The following is an 18,490-nucleotide window of genomic DNA, read 5'->3' on the forward strand; positions in this document are numbered from 1 at the left end:
ATTTCTGTCTTTATATGCACAGGTGTATGTCTGTGTGCAGTACATGCAAAGAATGGAGAAATACTTATAATCCTATTGAAGTAAATCAGAATGGACTATTTAGGTCAGGATTTTACCAGCTTTATAGTGTATTCACAGCCTCCCCATCTTTTCATATAATACCACTAATTGTAGGTTTAAAGCACCCTTCATGCAAGGAAGTTTTTTGGAGGAAGGAATGTGGGGACATTTGTTTTGTCAAAATGGAGTGTATTCTTTGTGTCATAATTGCCTCATGAGTCTGCCTTCGACATCTGGTAAATAAAGTGAAATCTGGAAGTGTTCTCCTTCATTGCCTTATGCCAACTATGTGCATAGGTGAACTGTACCAGTGATGCTGACTGATGTGCTTTGTGCTAGGTATACCCCATCCATCTCACCCACCAGAGAGTGGTGGGTGAGACCCTGCGTGCTGCTGTGTAGCTTGCACTCTTCTCCGAACAGAAGCTCAGTAGTAAGTGGAGTTGTAGTTGTGCTATGTTGGGAAATTGATTAGAGAGAAATAGTATAACATTAGCAGGTCTGAAGATCGAGGCAAAAAAAGTTTTTCTACCTCATATGAAGCTGATTGAAATAGGTGAGCTCTTTGGAGCTACAGCTTGCAGGAGATGCACCTGAGGCAGCCTGTGCTGAGGGTGACAGTGAGGGTAGTGGCATGGAGGGTGGACGGCAGAAACAAGTTATAGGGGTCTTTGAAGCTACTGAGACCAGTGTCCTGGGAGAGGAGGTGATGAATAGTGGGAAAACTGCTCCTGAAACTATTTTGTTCTTCAACACAAATTTTGTTCACAAATGCCTCCACATCCTTACTCACTTTGGAACCTCTTTTATATTTTTGATTTCATGTCCATGCTTTGTTTGTGTGTGTGTTATACCCCATTTCTGTTCTGAATTTTAAAAAATATCTCCTCAACTTCGATAAGTTGCCTTACTCTTTAAATGTGTAAATTTGCAACACAGTAGGTGATTTGGTAATCTACTGGTGACATGTGATTTGTAAATAATCAGGGGTAGGTGGGCAGGGGATGACGGCTTTTCAATTTTTATTATGCCTGGAAATTGTTGTAAATCCATAAAATCTTGGGGATGAAATCTTACCTATTATAATTTTCTCTCCATGTCTAGAAGATCTTTTCCCAAAGAGTGTAAACATCTTTAGAGAGGTAAAGGAAAAGTGCAGTGTCAAGTATGGGTGTTAAAATGTAATATATGGGTTCAATCACTAACCTATTTAGACGTCTATATAGAAAGATGATAATTTTTCCTAAACATCTATCTCCCATCTTAAAATTATGTGCAGTAAAAGACAAAGATGTAAGGAAGACAAACTTCTTGGGAAAAGGCTGATGAAAAACAGGGAAGAAGTCATTAAAATGGTAAAATGTTCAGTACAAGTACTGTATATGCAAGTGGGGAACATGGTATAAGGAACTCTAGTTGATCCTAAGGTTTCTAAAGCTTATAAAATACATTCATGTTATTTCAGCTGGGAAGTTTTGAGATTCCTTCTGTCTAATTTGAGAATGTGGATTGAAGACTATGGCTTTGATGGCTTCCGATTTGATGGTGTTACATCTATGTTGTATCACCATCATGGTATTGGTAAGTAATTTAAACAGCTCTGATCTGAGCAATCCTGTTGCAGCTCTGTTGCTGTGGAAATAGTGCTGTAAAAGTTCACTGAATGCTCTAAAAATTCCAGATTTGCTAATATCTTGTTGTGCTGCTATATGGATAGATCTGAAATTATGAATAAATGTGGTGCTTATAAAATTGCATATTGCAAAATCTCTATGGTTTGTTTTTTTTTAAAAAAAACCCTGTGGTCTTTTAAACTTCCTGTCTTATTAGGCACAGGGTTCAGTGGAGATTACAACGAATATTTTGGTCTACATGTGGATGAAGATGCTTTGTGTTATCTAATGCTGGCCAACCACATGATTAATTTCTTGCATCCGGAATGCATAACCATAGCAGAGGTAAGATCAGGATTTTCCATCCTCAGTGACAGTAATATTGATTAGTTGGCTTTGGGATGTGAATTTCCTGTTAATTATCAAGTCATACTTTGGGTACTCAAGGAGTGACAGGAGCTGAGAAATGTTAATTAGTGGACAGACTTTGTCTTGTGGGGAAAAAACAACTGGAATATGTACTTTTAGAATTTTCTCTAACAGGTCATTAAATAACATGGGTGTGGTTTTTTTCTCCTTCATTTCCTTGAACTTGTAATAAGATTTGGTTTTATTAATTTATTGCTTTTGCATGATTGCTATTCGTCACTAGTGATTCATGGTGCTAAAGATGAACAGTTCTAGTGTGGTTTTGCATATTTTGAATAATATTGGCATAACTGACAATTCCTCTTCAAAATAAATGTGATAAATCTATAAATATTGCATGTATATGCTAATTTAAATTTAGTATTAAGTTTCTCCAGGTTTCTGAGGGAGTAAATAGAATATATTACTTGAGTTGATTGAGATCAATTAAACTTTTTTCACTGAAAAACGTTATTGTTGGGACATAGAATTTTTAATAGAATGAAACACCAGAGCATTACAGTGCTATGAGTAGGTATGTTTTCACTGATATTTTCTCTTTATCTAAAAAAAGTAAACCCTGAGGATTTTTCTCTTGTTATAGTTCAATAATTCTTTTTGTTTAAAAGAAAGTTGCATCTATCTGATATCATTAGGGACTATGTAGATTTTTTAATAAAACTTTCTGTATTGCTTATACCCTATTTATCTTCAGAAAACAAAATACTGCTTTATTTCATTTCTCACTTATGGTAAAGTTTTATATTATAGGCAGCCACTGCTAAAAGTTTAATGACAAGCTATCAAAAACAGGATCTGATGAGCAATTACTAATAAACTTGGCATGGTTTCACTGGGCAGTAGGCTTATTTGAAGTCAAATTTGTTTGTTTTCTAGATAGTCTTAGATTATAAGCATTCCTGCCAATGAAATTCTGAGCTCAGTCTGCTTATGTTACTCGGCCTAAGAGTTCTGTTTTTTTAATCAGATGTGTCTTCAGTTTCTCTTGTTTGAGTTGAAAACTGCTTCTGTTCCAATACATCATTTTTCTGCCTGGGGGAGTGGCTATGTGAAATACAGAATTGATCAATGGGCTGCATAGTTGAAGGAGAATTTCAGGAGAAACTATTGACATAATTGAAAATTACAAAAGGCAATGAAGAATTTCTGCTTCCCCATAATGATGATGGAATGAGTGCCATATGAGAAAAATGTTTTTGTCTAGCCATAACTAATCATAATATATTCCTTAATTACTTAACCGATAATTTTCGTAACTTTTTAATATTGTGTATATTCACTTAGTAATTTCTAAGTTTTTAGGTATTACTGGCTATATGCTTACTTTTCATTTTTGCCTTCTAAATAAAGCTGTGATTAAAGTTTTGTATAATAAGAAAAAATGTTAAATAAAATTACTTCATGCCTGAAATATTATAAAAACAAACAGACAAAAAAACCTACTGCTATGATGACTTCTTTTTTTTTTTGTGCAGCTCATTTCAAACTAAGGTCTGAACAAATTTTTAGACTTTGGCTGTTGACATTTGGTGGAAAATATACTGAACAAACTAACACTGATTTTTTTTTTTCAGTGTCTAGGTAAAAATCTGTAAATATAGATAGATATAAATAATATTAAATTTGGAATTTTACTTCCCAAAAATTTGACTTTCAAAGACTCGGACCTTGTCCAGATAGGCATCATAGCACCACAGAGAAAGGCTTTTGTTTCAGATCATCTTGTCCTGCATAACTTGGAGAGCTTTAGTCTGCTTTTATCCTTTCTGACTGATCTAGGAGAGCTATTGAACTTCCTTTTATAATATCTAAAAGTTTGGAAATAATTTCTCCTTTGTTATTTGGTATTTACAGCATGTGGAATGTGAATGCATTTTTCTGTGTGATCTAATGACTGCTGAGTAAAGGGGGATAAAGCCCCTCCTTTGATGTCCTGGTTTTGCTGTTGACAGAGCCCAGGATGCTGCTGGCCATCCCTGCTGCCAGGGCAGGCTGCTGCCTCATGCTCAGCTTGCTGCTGGCCCAGAGCCCCAGGGTCTTTCCAGCAGAGCTGCTCCCCAGCCTGGCAGTCCCCAGCCTGTATGGATGCAGGGACCGGATTTGACAATTTGCCCTTTCTGAACTTTCTGAGCATGCTGTTGATTGATTCCTCCAGCCAGCCAGGGTCCCTCTGGATGGCAGCCCCGCATTCCATCCCCCAGGATGCCATCCATGAGCTTTGTGATGATGATGTTGGTCTCGTCACTTATGTCAATATGTGGGGGGTGGAAAGAGGGAGGATGCATGTTTGTGTATGTATGTATAACTTTAAATGCAAATATCTTTTTCACTAGTCTAATGCAGCAATTGGATTGAAAAGTGGATTGAATCCAGAAACACAGAATGGGCTTCTTACTTAAGACCTGGTTCCAGTCAGAATTTAGTTCCATAAATTTTCTTGTGCAGATGCAAGAAGTGTATTTTAATCCATAACCATTGTGGTGGAAGAGCTTCTGACTGACATCAGTTAATAAAATTGAGTACTGATAGATATTTTGCAATTATTGGAGATGTGCGTTTTCTATATGGATAAGCTAACTTTAGAAAAAGAATGCTGTTGACATAAATGCCTAATAAAATGGTGGAATAAATATTTATTTTAAGAACTTTGCATTACAGATTTAAGAATGATCAGCCTCCATCAATACAAAACTGGAAAATTATTCAGTAAGAGCATGTCACTTTCCAGTGCTAGCTGGATCAATAGTTTTGATTTGGTTCATTTAGGAAAGGAGCAGAGATTGTATTTTTTTGTGTGTGTGTGTGCTTTATATTCAGCCTTTTATTTTTATGCCATTCTTTATGCAAAATATCAATAAAAAAATGAAGGTTTAATTTGTCTTTCGTTGACTACTCTGTATTGATTACTTGGAGCTCAAGAGAGCTAATTATTTCAAATTCTGCACCTACTGAGGTCTCTTTCCCCTCAAATATCTACTTTATTAAAATATTTTGTAGTAGAGTGATGAGAAGTTATAATGCTTTTCCCTGTAACTCTTGCATTCAAACAGCAAATCTAGGCATAGTAATCACTCACTGATTTTTTTTTTTAATTTTTTTTTTTATCCCCTACCCAGGTCAGTCTGTGAAGCAACTTATAGTTTACTGAGTGTTTGTCAAGAAGTATTACTGTGTGGTAGAAATGATTGCAATTCATGCAAATTATATTGTGGCTTTTTTTATTATTTAAGGATGTTTCTGGAATGCCAGCTCTTTGTCGTCCTGTTGCAGAGGGAGGAGGGGGGTTTGATTATCGACTAGCCATGGCTATTCCAGATAAGTGGATACAGGTGAGAACTTCTCAAAAAAATGTGTTCTGCTCTTCAAAGTGAAACACTTCTCTACCTGTGCATACACAAAACCACTCTGAATCCTACTGACAAATTTCAGTCTCTCTTCTATTAATGTCCTGTTCAAATAAATTGACAAGGTTGAGCACCAGGTATTAGTGGCTGAAATGAGTGCTGTCAGATACCATGTAGGTTTTGAAAAATGAGTACGTTCAGGGGCTATTCTTTGCATTCTAGCTGATATTTGTTTTCTTTGTACGATACACATAGACTAATTTTGTTTGAAGTAACTTGTATCTTGAAACAGCTGTAGAATGTGTAGTTTGTATTAAATGTGAACAAGTTGATAAGTTAACCATATGCATATGAAATACTAAGAAAAAAAAAAAAAAAAAATGCAACGAACCCTCCTGAAATTGAGTGTAGTAATTGGCATTGAACATAGAGCTGAAAGTTTAACCAAAGTAAGCTTAAGTGAATTACACAAACACCAGCTATCAGTACAATGGGGTTGCAAAAAAAAAAAAAAAATCTGTAAATGCTCTTGAAGAACAGTAATATACTAATAAACATGGACTACGATAAGAATTTAAATCACTTTTTCCTTAATACAGGGAATCGTAAGAAAAGGAATGAAACAGTAAATGATCTCAGAAGGCTTCTACTGATGTTTTAGGGAATGTTTTTCGGTTAGATTGCATCCAAATCCCTCAAGCTATCATGATGATATGAAAACAATAAATGTTTTATATGAGCATTAATGCTACAATAGATGTTGTGAGTAGCTTAAAATAAAAAGCAAATTAACTTATCTTCAGCATCTTTCACTTTTGTAACTAGGAGGTGGAGGGCAAATTGAAAAACAGCGTCCAAACCTTTTCATTCAGAAGACAAGCGTACCAGCTTTTCCAACAGGGAGAGCACCATTAAACTTGAGACAGCTTCTTGCTGTCATTTCACTCCAGCTTTTAAGTATGTCCCTGTTAATAACAAGGTTTCTGTGGAACTTCCTAAAAGCAGTCGTAGACCTGAAGGATCTCCAGGGTTCCATGAATTAATTCTGAGCAATCTGTAAAAGTAGGTGAGATAAGCTGATTGTTGTAACAGTGTCTGTACTAGTTCACATTAAAGATCAATCTACTACGTAATATGATGCTGCACAGGGACCTGAATGTTTTCAGGGCCAGATTTTATAGAGTTATTAAAAAGAAAAAAAAAAAGCTGTTTAGGAGTACGTGGCCACTTACAATCAGAATGTTACATTTTACAGAATCATTAGCCATCAATGTTACTGCCTTTTAATCACCATAATTTTTATGCCTATGTAGTTATGCATATGTATTTAAGTTGTAGTGATCAATGGAGGTCTAAAAAGTTCTATAGAAAAAAGAAAGGACTAACACTGAAATGGGTCTAGGTTTAGAAGAGGGAGGAAATAGTGTCATATGAGGCAGAAAATTCCTATTGATGTGTTTTAATTTAAATTCCTAAAAATCAGGAGCTAGCATAACAAAAAACATGTAAAGCTTGTTTTGTATTCCAAAGCTTTGGAATTCATGCGGTTTGGACCTGACTGGGAATTCACAGATCAGGGAACATGCAAGCCCCTGCACTGAGCACCTTCTCGTGTTATTGTGTACTTCATGGCAATAGCTTAGTGCTATCTTGCAATGATCCATTCTGTACCGTGCAGCCCAGTGCTTCAGCTGTAGTTGGAAGCTGCCATATGCCAGGGTTACTTGGAATACAGGACTTCCTTCAATACTGTGTGTCGGTAGGAGTGTGTGCCCACATTTTTTTTTTTTCTCTAGTTTTTGGTGCAGTGGTCTCTTGGAACTCCTAGCAATTGCATTGCCCACTGTTATCAGTGGATTCACATGAGAGATGGCAAGTCCAATGGTCCATGCTCGTATGTGGAAGTCCAGGAGAAACAAAATTTTCTAGTTATTAGATTCATGTAGTGGAATTCAAAAGAAAGAAGTGTTTCCAGGTTATCAGAGAAAGCTCGTTGCTCCAAAGCTGGGAATAGGAGAAGTTGAAGTAATACAGTTCACAATTTATTGGAAATTTCTGTGCCAAGATAATGAAGAAAGGTACTAATGTGCTTTTAGTTAAAACAGAAATAATTTTTCAATGATCTTTCGTTTATTTCTGCAGATTATTAAGGAGCTGAAAGATGAAGACTGGAATATGGGCAATATTGTGCATACATTAACAAACAGGCGGTATGAAGAAAAGTACATTGCATACGCAGAGAGCCATGATCAGGTATTGTATCTATATGTTTATATATAAGCAAGTAAAAGATGAGGTTTAGAGACTTACCGGGTTTTGCTTTTTAAAAATTGAGACAAGTTGAGAAAGGTCTGGAACTACTGCTCATTTTTTTTTTGTTTGGGTTTTCTTTAGGTCTTTTTGGTTTTGATCCTTCGTTTTAATTAAGGAATCCTGGAGTGGGTGGATGTTTATTTTTCAGTTCTGTTTTGTTTGGGTTTTTTTAAGAAATGAGTTCCAGCTTCTTGTCTTGCCTGTTTGTCGTAGAACATAGGAAGGCATATAATCCATACTTTTGAAAATGTGATTTCCATAAAATAAGATGGAACACTGTTTATGATAAGCATAAACAATATCACAATTTAGCAAATCTGTTCACTGAATCAGTGTTTGCAACTGTTGTCATTCCCTTCAGGAAAATGTTTCCTCTCTGAAATCTCTCTTCAGAAATCTAAATGAAATATTATTTAACTGTTTGATTCAAAACACAGCAATTATAATAGTTCTATGTACAGAAAAATGAAAAAATAAGAAGTTTGGATAATGCTCATCTTCCACAATCTTTTCTAATCGTTGTTTCTGAAGAATCAGAAAATCCATTGGTTGAGAATTTTACAATTAGGAACTTTAAAAAAAAAAAAAATGAACAATTTTCTAATGAAAGGTTTAAGTAACCTATCTTCAACTCTTTCCTCTACATAATAGTGGTTGACATTCTATTTCATACACCTTCTGTAATAAAAGTCTACAGAAGTCTCCAAAATGAGACTTGTATTTTATTTTAAAGAGTTAATTCTGAGTTTATCGGCTTACTTTTATGTATCTATTTACATTCTTATCTCAGACTGTTACATAGCGTTTGCTTAAGGCACAAGAGAAGAGTCCCAATCCTGGTAAAAAACTTGAGATGTTACTTGGAAATGCATATTATTTGGTGATTATTTGCTTTTATGAAAGCTGATGGTTCATCTGAAAGCATCCATATAACAGTAATGTTGCCGTTCTTTTATTTCATGATGGATTTTATCAGTTAAATTGTTTTCCATATCACTATGTATTTTTGTTTTAGAATCTCATACTTGAGAAGATCTATTTATTTTGAATTTAAAAAAAAAAAAGAAAACGAGCTGTGACAATTGCAGATGGACACTAGGATGATATGTGAAAAGTAGGATAGAGAAACAAAATAGGGGTGTAGATAAAAGTCAGTCTGGAGATACTTGAAGTGGTGCACCTGAGGGGCTGAAACAATTCTGGTTTCTTATGTTATAATGGGCTGTGAGCTGACTATTACCAGTCAGAATACAGGGCCTTATGGTTATAATAAGTATGTGAAATAGAGCAGCTCAATTCTAATAGCTGTCCAAAAACCAGATACGATACTGGAATTATTATGAATGGAATGGAGAACAAAGAGCAAAATCAGTATGCCACTCTAGCCTTTCATGGTTTGTGGCCGTCTTGAATGTTGGAGACAGATTTGTTCCTGTTATCTCAAAGGATATACAGAGTAACTAGAAAAAAATTCTGTAAGCATTGGTAAAAATAATAGCAGGTGTGGATTGGTTTTCACGAGAAAACTAAATAGACTAAGACTCTTCAGGGTAGAAAAAAGATCATTGAAGGAGGAAGGGTTCCAGTTTATAAAATCATGACTGGCATAGAAAACATGAACAGGGAACACTTACCTTCTCTTCTAATGGAAAGATTAGGGGACATGAAATGACACTAACAAATGCCACATTCCGAGTCCAGAGAAGAGTTGTTACTTGCAGTTGTTCAGTGCGATCTTCAGTCTTGCCACAGGAATTTATTATTTTTTTTTTTTACAAAAAGATTATTTTTCGCTTGAGAGAATCATCTGCATGTGCTGTTTTATCGTTAGCTGGAAAACTAAAGGATGGTGGTGCTTTTCAGCTAGATCTGTTTACAGCTCAGCTGTCTCTTTGGCATCTAGTGAGTTTTCATGCTAGTGTATAATATGAGAATTGGGCTAATTGAACAAAAATTAGTTGTTTGCATACAAATGCTCCAAAACATTTTCAGCTACCTGCATGCTAATATATTAGAATAATCCTTGTTAAATAGCATTTTGTGGCCTTTCTCAAGTAACAGTAAGATCTAGCAAGTTAGTGATTCAGTCACTGTTTTTAGACAGAATTACTATTTATTTTTCTCTTGTGTGAAATCACAGAAAACCAATCACATTCTTGATTGCATATAAATGAATGTTTCATATTCACTCTGCATCTCTAAATCAGGAGTGTTGTTAATAGCCCTTTATTTATACATCCTAGGAAGTTAACTTGATATGTTTGCTTTCTTATTTTCTGTGTTTTACCATAGAACCATAGTTTTCTATAAAAGTTCCAAAATGTTAGGTCACTTGTGGCTTGTTGCGTTGACGCTAACATTTCACGTTTGGTGTCTGTAGGCAAAAAGTTTCTCAGAAGTAATTGCGCAGTGCTGTCACATCAGGTGAAATGCAGGACCACAACAGGGGTTTATTGATCCCATACTGGTACTCCAGTCAGTGTGAGGAGCCCCAGTAACCACGTGGAGGGTTGCAAGCGGAAAACAGACGGTCGGGTCTGGCATCCAGTTGAGGCTCAGCTCAAGGATGTCTCTGCCTCAGTTTACATACTTTCTCTTTTTGGCAGCAGATCGTTTATGTCACGCCCACATGATTACCCATCACACAATACAAAGCTGCAGTAATTAGAAGCTAGGGTCACTGTGATCTGGTGATCATCGGCGGTGGCAGAATGTTTTCTTTGTGAAGAGGGACTAGATCGTGCACACCAAGCCGTGTCCTTGACTCCTCACCAATCTTCCAAGTCCTCCCCTTATGATATAGAGTGCCTGCTTTAAAAAAAATTAGAAACATTTCTAGTATAGCCAAGGCTTTTATTCACTTTTTTTAAATTGTTACAGGCACTTGTTGGTGATAAGACATTGGCATTTCGACTGATGGATGCAGAGATGTATACAAACATGAGCGTGCTCTCACCTCTTACACCAGTCATTGATCGGGGAATACAGCTCCATAAAATGATTCGTCTCATTACTCACGCGCTTGGAGGAGAGAGCTATCTGAACTTCATGGGTAAGTAATCTTAGGAACAAGTCTTTCATTTTCTCATCTACAGAATGCTTGGCAGGAAAATAAAACGATCTAACATCATCTTGCATCCATAGTATTTGTCCCAATGCTCAAGTTTGGAGCCTAAATGCTTTTATAAAGAATTAGTACAAAAGGTAATATGCATTGTATTTCTGTCTGTAAGATGCATTATAAAACAAGAAAATAAAATCAATATGGTTCCTATTTGTAACAGAAATAACTTTTTCAAAGACTCTAGTTCAGGTTACTAACTGATTTACAGTCTAACTCCGATTTATAACTCAGACTAGTATTTTAATTTTTGTTCTGCAAGTTTGTCAGATGGTGAGTCTTGCTTTATACAGCTAGGTTGACTTTCATCTCTATTTTCTACTCTCCAAAACTTCTAAAGGTAACAGTGAATTTATTAAGGGTAGCTCTGTGCTTATTTCACTTATTAATTGTCAGGAAGTAATCTAGAATCAGTTGATTTATATTTCATCACTTCTTAGTGAAGAGAAGGGGCTTAATGGGATAGGCAAGGACAAATCATAGAGACAGGAGGCACATCCCCCTATCAAAGCAGGGAAATAGTAAGAGTTAGCAATACTTTCTTTTTGTTCATAAGCTGTAAATACAACTGTTGCATTGCTTCCTAAGCGCTATTGCTACAAAAACATCCAGTAGTTAATCTTATTTAACTAACTGGCAAGTTACAGTTCCATGTAGACATCTTAAAAGTCAAATGTTGTTCCTAGTTTTTTTACAAAATGCTAAAGGTATTTATGCTTAATGCTCTTTACCATATTCATGTTCGTTAATTTCTTTGCAAAATAATCCTTTGTAGTAAAAATCGCTATTCTGTAATATGGTGTGACAAGTTCTGTATGGCAGTTATGGTAGTCTCATGTGGAGGAGGAAGGCTGAAAGCATGCTGTAAATGACCATCTCAGTTTTCTGACAATGAAACACTTGAAAATTATAGAATTTTGGGCTTAATACTGCCTTCAATTTTTATTTTTAAATGTTTTATATTATCAAGTTAAAGGGGATTATTGGATGTATATTGCCCTTCTTTCATGACAGTATATTAAAAAATCCAGCTTTTTAATTAGAAAAAATATATAACATTAATAAGACAATGGTGGCATTTGATTTAGGCATATGTGTACTGATATGTTCTCTTCCTTCATATTAGAACACTCAGAAAATACAATGTTTGTGGGTTTTCTTAAAAATTAAAGCAACTTCCATATAGAACAAAAAAAATTCAATTTATGGTATACTAATAAAATTGTTTCCAATAAAATAAAGAACTTTTTCCCAAGAATGAAGAAGAGGTAATGAAACAAAATATTTATGAAGTGTGTAGTCAGGCACCAAAATGTGCAGCTGTTCAAACTAGTGATACTACAATAGTTAAGGAAGCAGGTGTTGAAAAAATATGCCAGCTAAACTGCAGATGTCTCTGCCCCAGATTGACTTGGTAAGGTTAGAAAAATGATCAGTAATTCAATGTGGCATGTTAAATCCAATGTGTCAATGCAGGTTGATTGAGCAATTAATATGTGTATCCTTGAGTACCGCAATTGTTTCAGTAACTATGTTATATTATTCTATATGAAAAAGGTAAAAAGATTGTAATAAATGTTGGAGGAGAAAATGTATAAGTTCAGAATGCTTGCAATCCGGTGTACTTAAAATGCATGTTGCAGCATGCTATCTAGTTATGCAAATACAGGGACAAATGACTTCTTTAACTTTCAGTTTTGAGCAAATGCTGAGGGTGAGGAAGAGAAGCCTCCTGTGGGATAAGGGGGAAGCATGGAAATCTCCTTTCACAACATCTGGAGAAGGCACTCCAGGTGCCTCTCTGCTTCCCTAGGTCCTTCCATAAATGTCTCATACCTTCTTGTTCTGAAAAGAGACACCAAAGTAACATGCTGCTTTCTCAATGCTTTGCTCACCTTAAGGAAAAAACAAACTGCTTCTAAAATACATTGTATCAGGAGTGGAATTACATGTTCTCAAATATATCCTGGAATTTCTCTTTGAAGATCTGGAAAATATTTAATGTGTCAGAGTATCATTTGTACTCCGAATATGCAAGCAGATTGTTGTTGAGAGAAGTTGCGCCCCATTGAACACCAAACACCCATTGTGGCTTTCTCCCGTCTTTCCTGCTTTTCACATGGAACAGTTCTCTGTTGTTCTTACAGGTATCTGTATGAAACCATGGCAGAAATCCTGGAAGTTGTTATTCTTATTTTTCATGTTCCTGGATGTTTAATTTTGGAACTACAGGATCTTTAAGGTCCCTTCTAACCTAAACCATTCTGTGATTCTATTTCCCTTCTCAGTTGCTTATTACAATATAGGCAATCGATGATGTATGCAGACCTAAATGTGAATAGGAAAGTTTTGTCATTTCCGTAAATTGGTTCCCTTGTAACCTTTGGGAGCGTTCTTTCCTCTGGTCTGTATTTCAGTTTTCTGTGCAGCTTTGCAAGTAATCTCTGGGGCTTCATGTGCCCATCTGGCATGGAAGACTTAACCTAGAAAGAGAAAATCTCCATATGCTCGGCTGAAAATGAGCATGACAGTGATAAACATCCTGCTGTAGTGAATGAACACTCTGGAAGGCCAGTTTGTTTAATAGTAATAATAAAAAAGTAGCAATCGCTTTGAAACTTGTGCTATGTCTAAATCCTCAGCTTTCAAAGCAGGTAAGGAGTATCGATCCTAATGTAGTTGTAGTTTGTTCAGCCCAGCTCCTGTTTTAGATAGAAATTTTAATACTGAGACCAGCCAGGACTGGTCAGAAGGTGTCATGTGACTTTAGGAAGTCACAAAAATTACAAGTTATTCTGCACAATGCTTTAGTAGGGTCTCAGATGATGCTTCTTTAAGGGTTTCCTCCACTACAGCTAAGCTTCCACAAAGATGTTGACATAGATAATACGCATTTGATTGTCTGAACTTAAATGACACTTAAAGCCCCAAGCGTTCACAGAGTGTGCCAATATTAAATAGTGGAAGTAATTTTGTTATTGGAAGTAATAGGAAAAAACCCTCTATTCCTACTCAAGTATTTTTGTTTGTAATTTTAGTGATATTGAAATACAATAAGCATCTAATATTAACTTAATTAAAACGAGAACAGGATGTGGAAAATATTTTGAGACACAGATCTTTGCCCTCTCTAATATGAGGATTTGAAAACAAATCCAAACCAAAAACCCTGTATCTGACTAAAATTTATTGTCAATTTATCTCCCTACAAAATAAGGCTTAAGATTTGAGTATGCTTCCTCAGTTGCTAAACAAGGACTAATAGAAGTCGTTATATGACTTCTAGAATATTACAGGAATCTTCAGATCTTGCCTTGAGAATAAAGCAACTGCTGTTGTTACCCACTGGACAATGTTTAACTTCAACATCAAGGCTCTCTACGTATTTCCTGAAAACAATAGTTGAACCTACCGCTGCAGAACTGTTCTGTCTGTGCATACCTTCATTTTCCTTTGGCATCGTTTTCCATACTGTCCCTGAAGAAAAGCTGTAGACAACTGTAATTGTTCCTTTCCCTTAAATATTATTTTTCTTTTGTCTTGCTTATTGCATGTGCCCTGCACTTAGGGAAACCCTGTGGGACAGGGAAAGAGGTGTGCCACTTCTTTGGTGAATTTGTTTCCATGTTCTCTCCTTATCTTGCAAGATACATCTGTTTGTATACCTAGATTTGGACAAGCAAGATAGCTGCTTTCTTGTCTAGAATAAACATAAGATCCAGCCTAAGGGGCCTTAAATAGCAGTTTAGGTCCTTGGGATCCTTCATAGCATGAATATTTACTGGTTTATGCCACTATGGGGTTTTGCTTTTCAGCTTGCTAACAATCATTTTCTTGTTTCCTTTTTCATTTTAAATTGGCTTAAACTCAAATCTATTGATTTAAATGGAGATTAGTTTCTACATGAACCTCTAGCACTATTTTGCATGACTTTTCTATAGTAAAACAACTCTTAATTAGGACTCCAGAGAACAAATCGCTCTCCCTGCAAACAACTACTTAAATATATATATAAGCTAGAAAATTATTTACAGTAACTAGAACAATCATGCAGTCATGAGCATTGACTGGTGCTGTTACTGTTTGGGTTGACATTTACTTCTGTGTTGCTAATATCATCAAATCTATCTGAAAAGCTTCCTTTTACCACTTGATAGTTGATTTACACAGTACTTTGTCTACTTTCTTTATGCTTAGGGTTTTTTTGTATGCACTAAACCAGTTGTATTTTTTTTCATGGTTTGGTATGGTGACACCTTGTTCTGTCTTTGGCCTTAAAAATAAAGTGCTATGCATCATCTATTCCTTTGGGTATTTTGGAGAGAGAACCTTAGGTTTTTATTTTTATTTTTTAAACTAAAGGATTTTGTAACACATGGATTTGAAAATATGTTGACAAACAAGACAAGGAAGAGTGAAAACCTGTATCAGTAGCACCAATGTTAGGGTGGGAAATGCACTTACAATTTACTTTGAGTTATTGTTTAAAGACCTGAAATAAAAATGATACAACATAACTTACAATATAAATGCAAATGTTACTTAAAGCAGAATCTGAAATACTTTTATTGCTACCTATTCTAGACAAAGAAATTGTATCGGCAACAAGGATATTTAGCATAAACCTAAGGGCGTTTTATTTTCTTAGACATGTTGCCAGCAAATCACTTTGAATTTTTACACTTTTTTTTTTCTGTACACTTTCTTATGATTATTACGGCTGTGCGCTGGTCACAGAGTAACCTTTTTAGACCATGATGTAAAAAATGGCCTTGCAAGAGCAAATGCTCTTTAAATAGCTCCCTTCAGTCAACTTCATTTGATAAACAACTTTGAAGTGTTCAGTTGGTAAAGACTGTGGATTAGGATACATAATTTGAAATCATTCTCCTTAATATGCTTACCTAGTATACATGGCAAATGTACTATCTCTGCTGCCAGTTCTACCAGGTGCTTTAATTTCATGGCAGTCTGACAGAAACAGTTATCTTCATTTTAAGGCAGAAAGCAAGAAGGGTGCAATGTGAAATCTTTCGTATAATTTGGCAGAGACTTCTTGTCCTGTAGTGGTAGACCACCTACAACTTTGTTCTATATATAGTACCTTGTATGCTCCCACTCACAACTTGGGGTGAGCAGTGGCAGGGGGAAGTATCCAAATATATAGATTTGGCTTCATTAATTGCTTTGAGAGTCTCTTCCAGAAGGTCTAGAGGTGTAAACTGTTAATGCTTGTGCATTTAGAGTTGATTGAAACAAACTTCATTTCTATACTCAAAGCACATTAGAGTGACTGGGAGAAAAGCAATTAAAGAGAGACTGTCTCAATTTAAGACTAAACCACGCACACACACACTGATTTTCTTTCTGTCCCACCTTCTCTTCACAAATTAAGTATGCCCAAATACTAGAAATCTGTTGTGGGAGTTGATTGCACTTCCTTCTTGAGAGGGTGGGGAAGAAGGCTCCATATGTGAGTGTGTCATTTAAATACATAAATAAAATGATTACTAGCAGAAGTCTATATGTGTGGTGGTGCATCAGTGTCCACACTATGGCTTCTCAAGTTAGGAACCTTGAAACAGAAGCCTTCATAGGTAGCAGCATCCTCAGAACTGCTGAAGAATCAACAGTTGCTGCAACTGTGTTCAAGGATTGAAAACTGAGTAGGATTTTCCAGAGTAGGAGAGAGAATCCTCCAAATTGAGGTAGCTGTTCTGTGTGGTGCTCCTTTTTTCTTTCAGAGTAATGCTGATGTTTCCGTAGTTTGTTACTGAGTCTTAAATCTGCAGGGTATCAGATGTTCCAGTATTATTAGCGGAGTGGATTTGTAGTAAATCAAGCCATTTTGACATTCTGTTTCAGTTACAAGGTGGTTTGTTGTTTTTTTTAAAGGATGGGTAGTTTCCTAGTTGTTTTTCTGTGTTACTGATACAAAGGGATTTGATTTTTAAGCCTGAGTACTCCCCAGAACAACTACAGATTTTCTACATTATGCTTAGTACCATCAGTTAACTATGTTGATATTGTTATTGAGACTTCTGCTAATGTCTCAAGCTTTGTTCCTAAGACTCCATCTGTTGCCTTGCATCTTGTGTGATTTGTGCAGCTCACAGTTCAGATGAGTAACAACTTTTCTGTCACCATGTATGAGTGCATATAACCTGGTCTACTGATACAATAGTTCCTGTGATGTGAGGACTTCCTAAGCAATAATAAGTGAAGTTTTAAAATAAGTATATTAGAGTTATATTAGAAATGAGTTCTGTTTCTATTTGTGTGGCAGCCTTCATTTTTGCTTTATTGTTTTGAGGAACAATCACACTAATAGGCCTGTATTTATTATAACTTTACACTTTTAGCACAGGTTTTTGGAGACATTTCTCTTTTCAAGCATTCAAAATTAAAATTTATTACAGAAACTATGATGAAGTCATATTGTTATGAAAAGCTTTTTTCTCATCTTCTGGATGTGACAGCCAGGGCGTGACTGTTATTCTGTCCTTTCATAATTGTTTTTTCTTTCCCTCTCCATAGCTACAAAGCTCAGAAACTCTTTTCAGTAAACTATAATTAAACTATATACAGGCAGCATTGATTAGTTTTACTTAGCTGTCTCTTATGGGAAAAAAACAACCCCAAACCCAACTCAATAGTTAAAGATATATCTAAAGATTATAATATTCTGACTAAATTGTATTTTGTTTTAAGTTTCTTCACCTTGATTTCAAATAAATTTAAAATCAATAGGTTTACCTCATTTTTGTGCTCCTTTTCTTTTGTAATGCAGAATGTAAGCACTGTAGTAGAAGCTCTGTCTTAAAAATGTATCTTGAATTTACTGGGAGTTGTGCATCTAAATGCACATATTTGTACATAAGTAACTGTTTTGATTAGATGTCAGATGTGATCCAAATTAAGATTTTCATAAAGGACAGGATATTCTTGCCTGTTAGTATGAAAATGTGATAATCTTTGTAATTTTGATAATATATTGAAAATCGATTTTTCTATATATGCATGCATATATATAAAGATTTCTTTGCTCAATGATTCATGAGGTGTGTAAGCAATTATGTGTAGTCACCTTACACTTTCTGTGCTGTGGTTAACTTGGAGCCAAACAAAACACTTGAAACGTTTTCTGTTTATGTAGTCTTGAGGTGCTTTAAAATGTTACATATTGTAGTTATTCTAAAAATTTTTAAAAGCTTGGTTCATCCTGTGAACCTTGACCATTAGGGCTTTAGAAGCGCCTTGACATTGTAAGGTATATAAAAATGCCTTTGTGTAATGATTTTTATCATAATGCCTTTTCAGAGGAGAAAAAGAAATACCTGGCTGATTCCCTCTTCTGAGTAGAAGAGCACTCTTGTATGTGTTTTTCTTAGTTGCATGAAGATTTGGTCCATCACAGCATGCATTCAGAATTATAGATTGACTGTCCTTACTTACAGCTAACCTATAGGCTTCTGCTTCTAGCACTGTGGGTTCTTGGTTGGAAGACACAGTGCAAAACTGAAAGGAAGAAAAAAAATATTTTCAGATTTTCATATTTAATTTGATCTAAAGATGAGACTGGAAACCAACATCCGCTTCTCCATTTGGAT

At 35.5% G+C, this 18,490-nt stretch overlaps 1 protein-coding gene across 1 annotated transcript in view; it reads left to right on the plus strand.

Moving 5' to 3' along the window:
• Positions 1 to 18,490, plus strand: part of GBE1 (1,4-alpha-glucan branching enzyme 1) — a 166,485-nt gene that overhangs the window by 99,428 nt on the left and 48,567 nt on the right. The window contains exons 8-12 of the mRNA XM_074144821.1: positions 1,526 to 1,641; positions 1,891 to 2,018; positions 5,333 to 5,431; positions 7,589 to 7,699; positions 10,640 to 10,811. Coding sequence (XP_074000922.1) covers positions 1,526 to 1,641; positions 1,891 to 2,018; positions 5,333 to 5,431; positions 7,589 to 7,699; positions 10,640 to 10,811 — 626 coding nt within the window. The remainder of the gene's footprint in view (positions 1 to 1,525; positions 1,642 to 1,890; positions 2,019 to 5,332; positions 5,432 to 7,588; positions 7,700 to 10,639; positions 10,812 to 18,490) is intronic.

Source organism: Numenius arquata, chromosome 1 (assembly GCF_964106895.1).
Source record: "Numenius arquata chromosome 1, bNumArq3.hap1.1, whole genome shotgun sequence".
In the NCBI taxonomy this organism is placed as follows: domain Eukaryota; kingdom Metazoa; phylum Chordata; class Aves; order Charadriiformes; family Scolopacidae; genus Numenius; species Numenius arquata.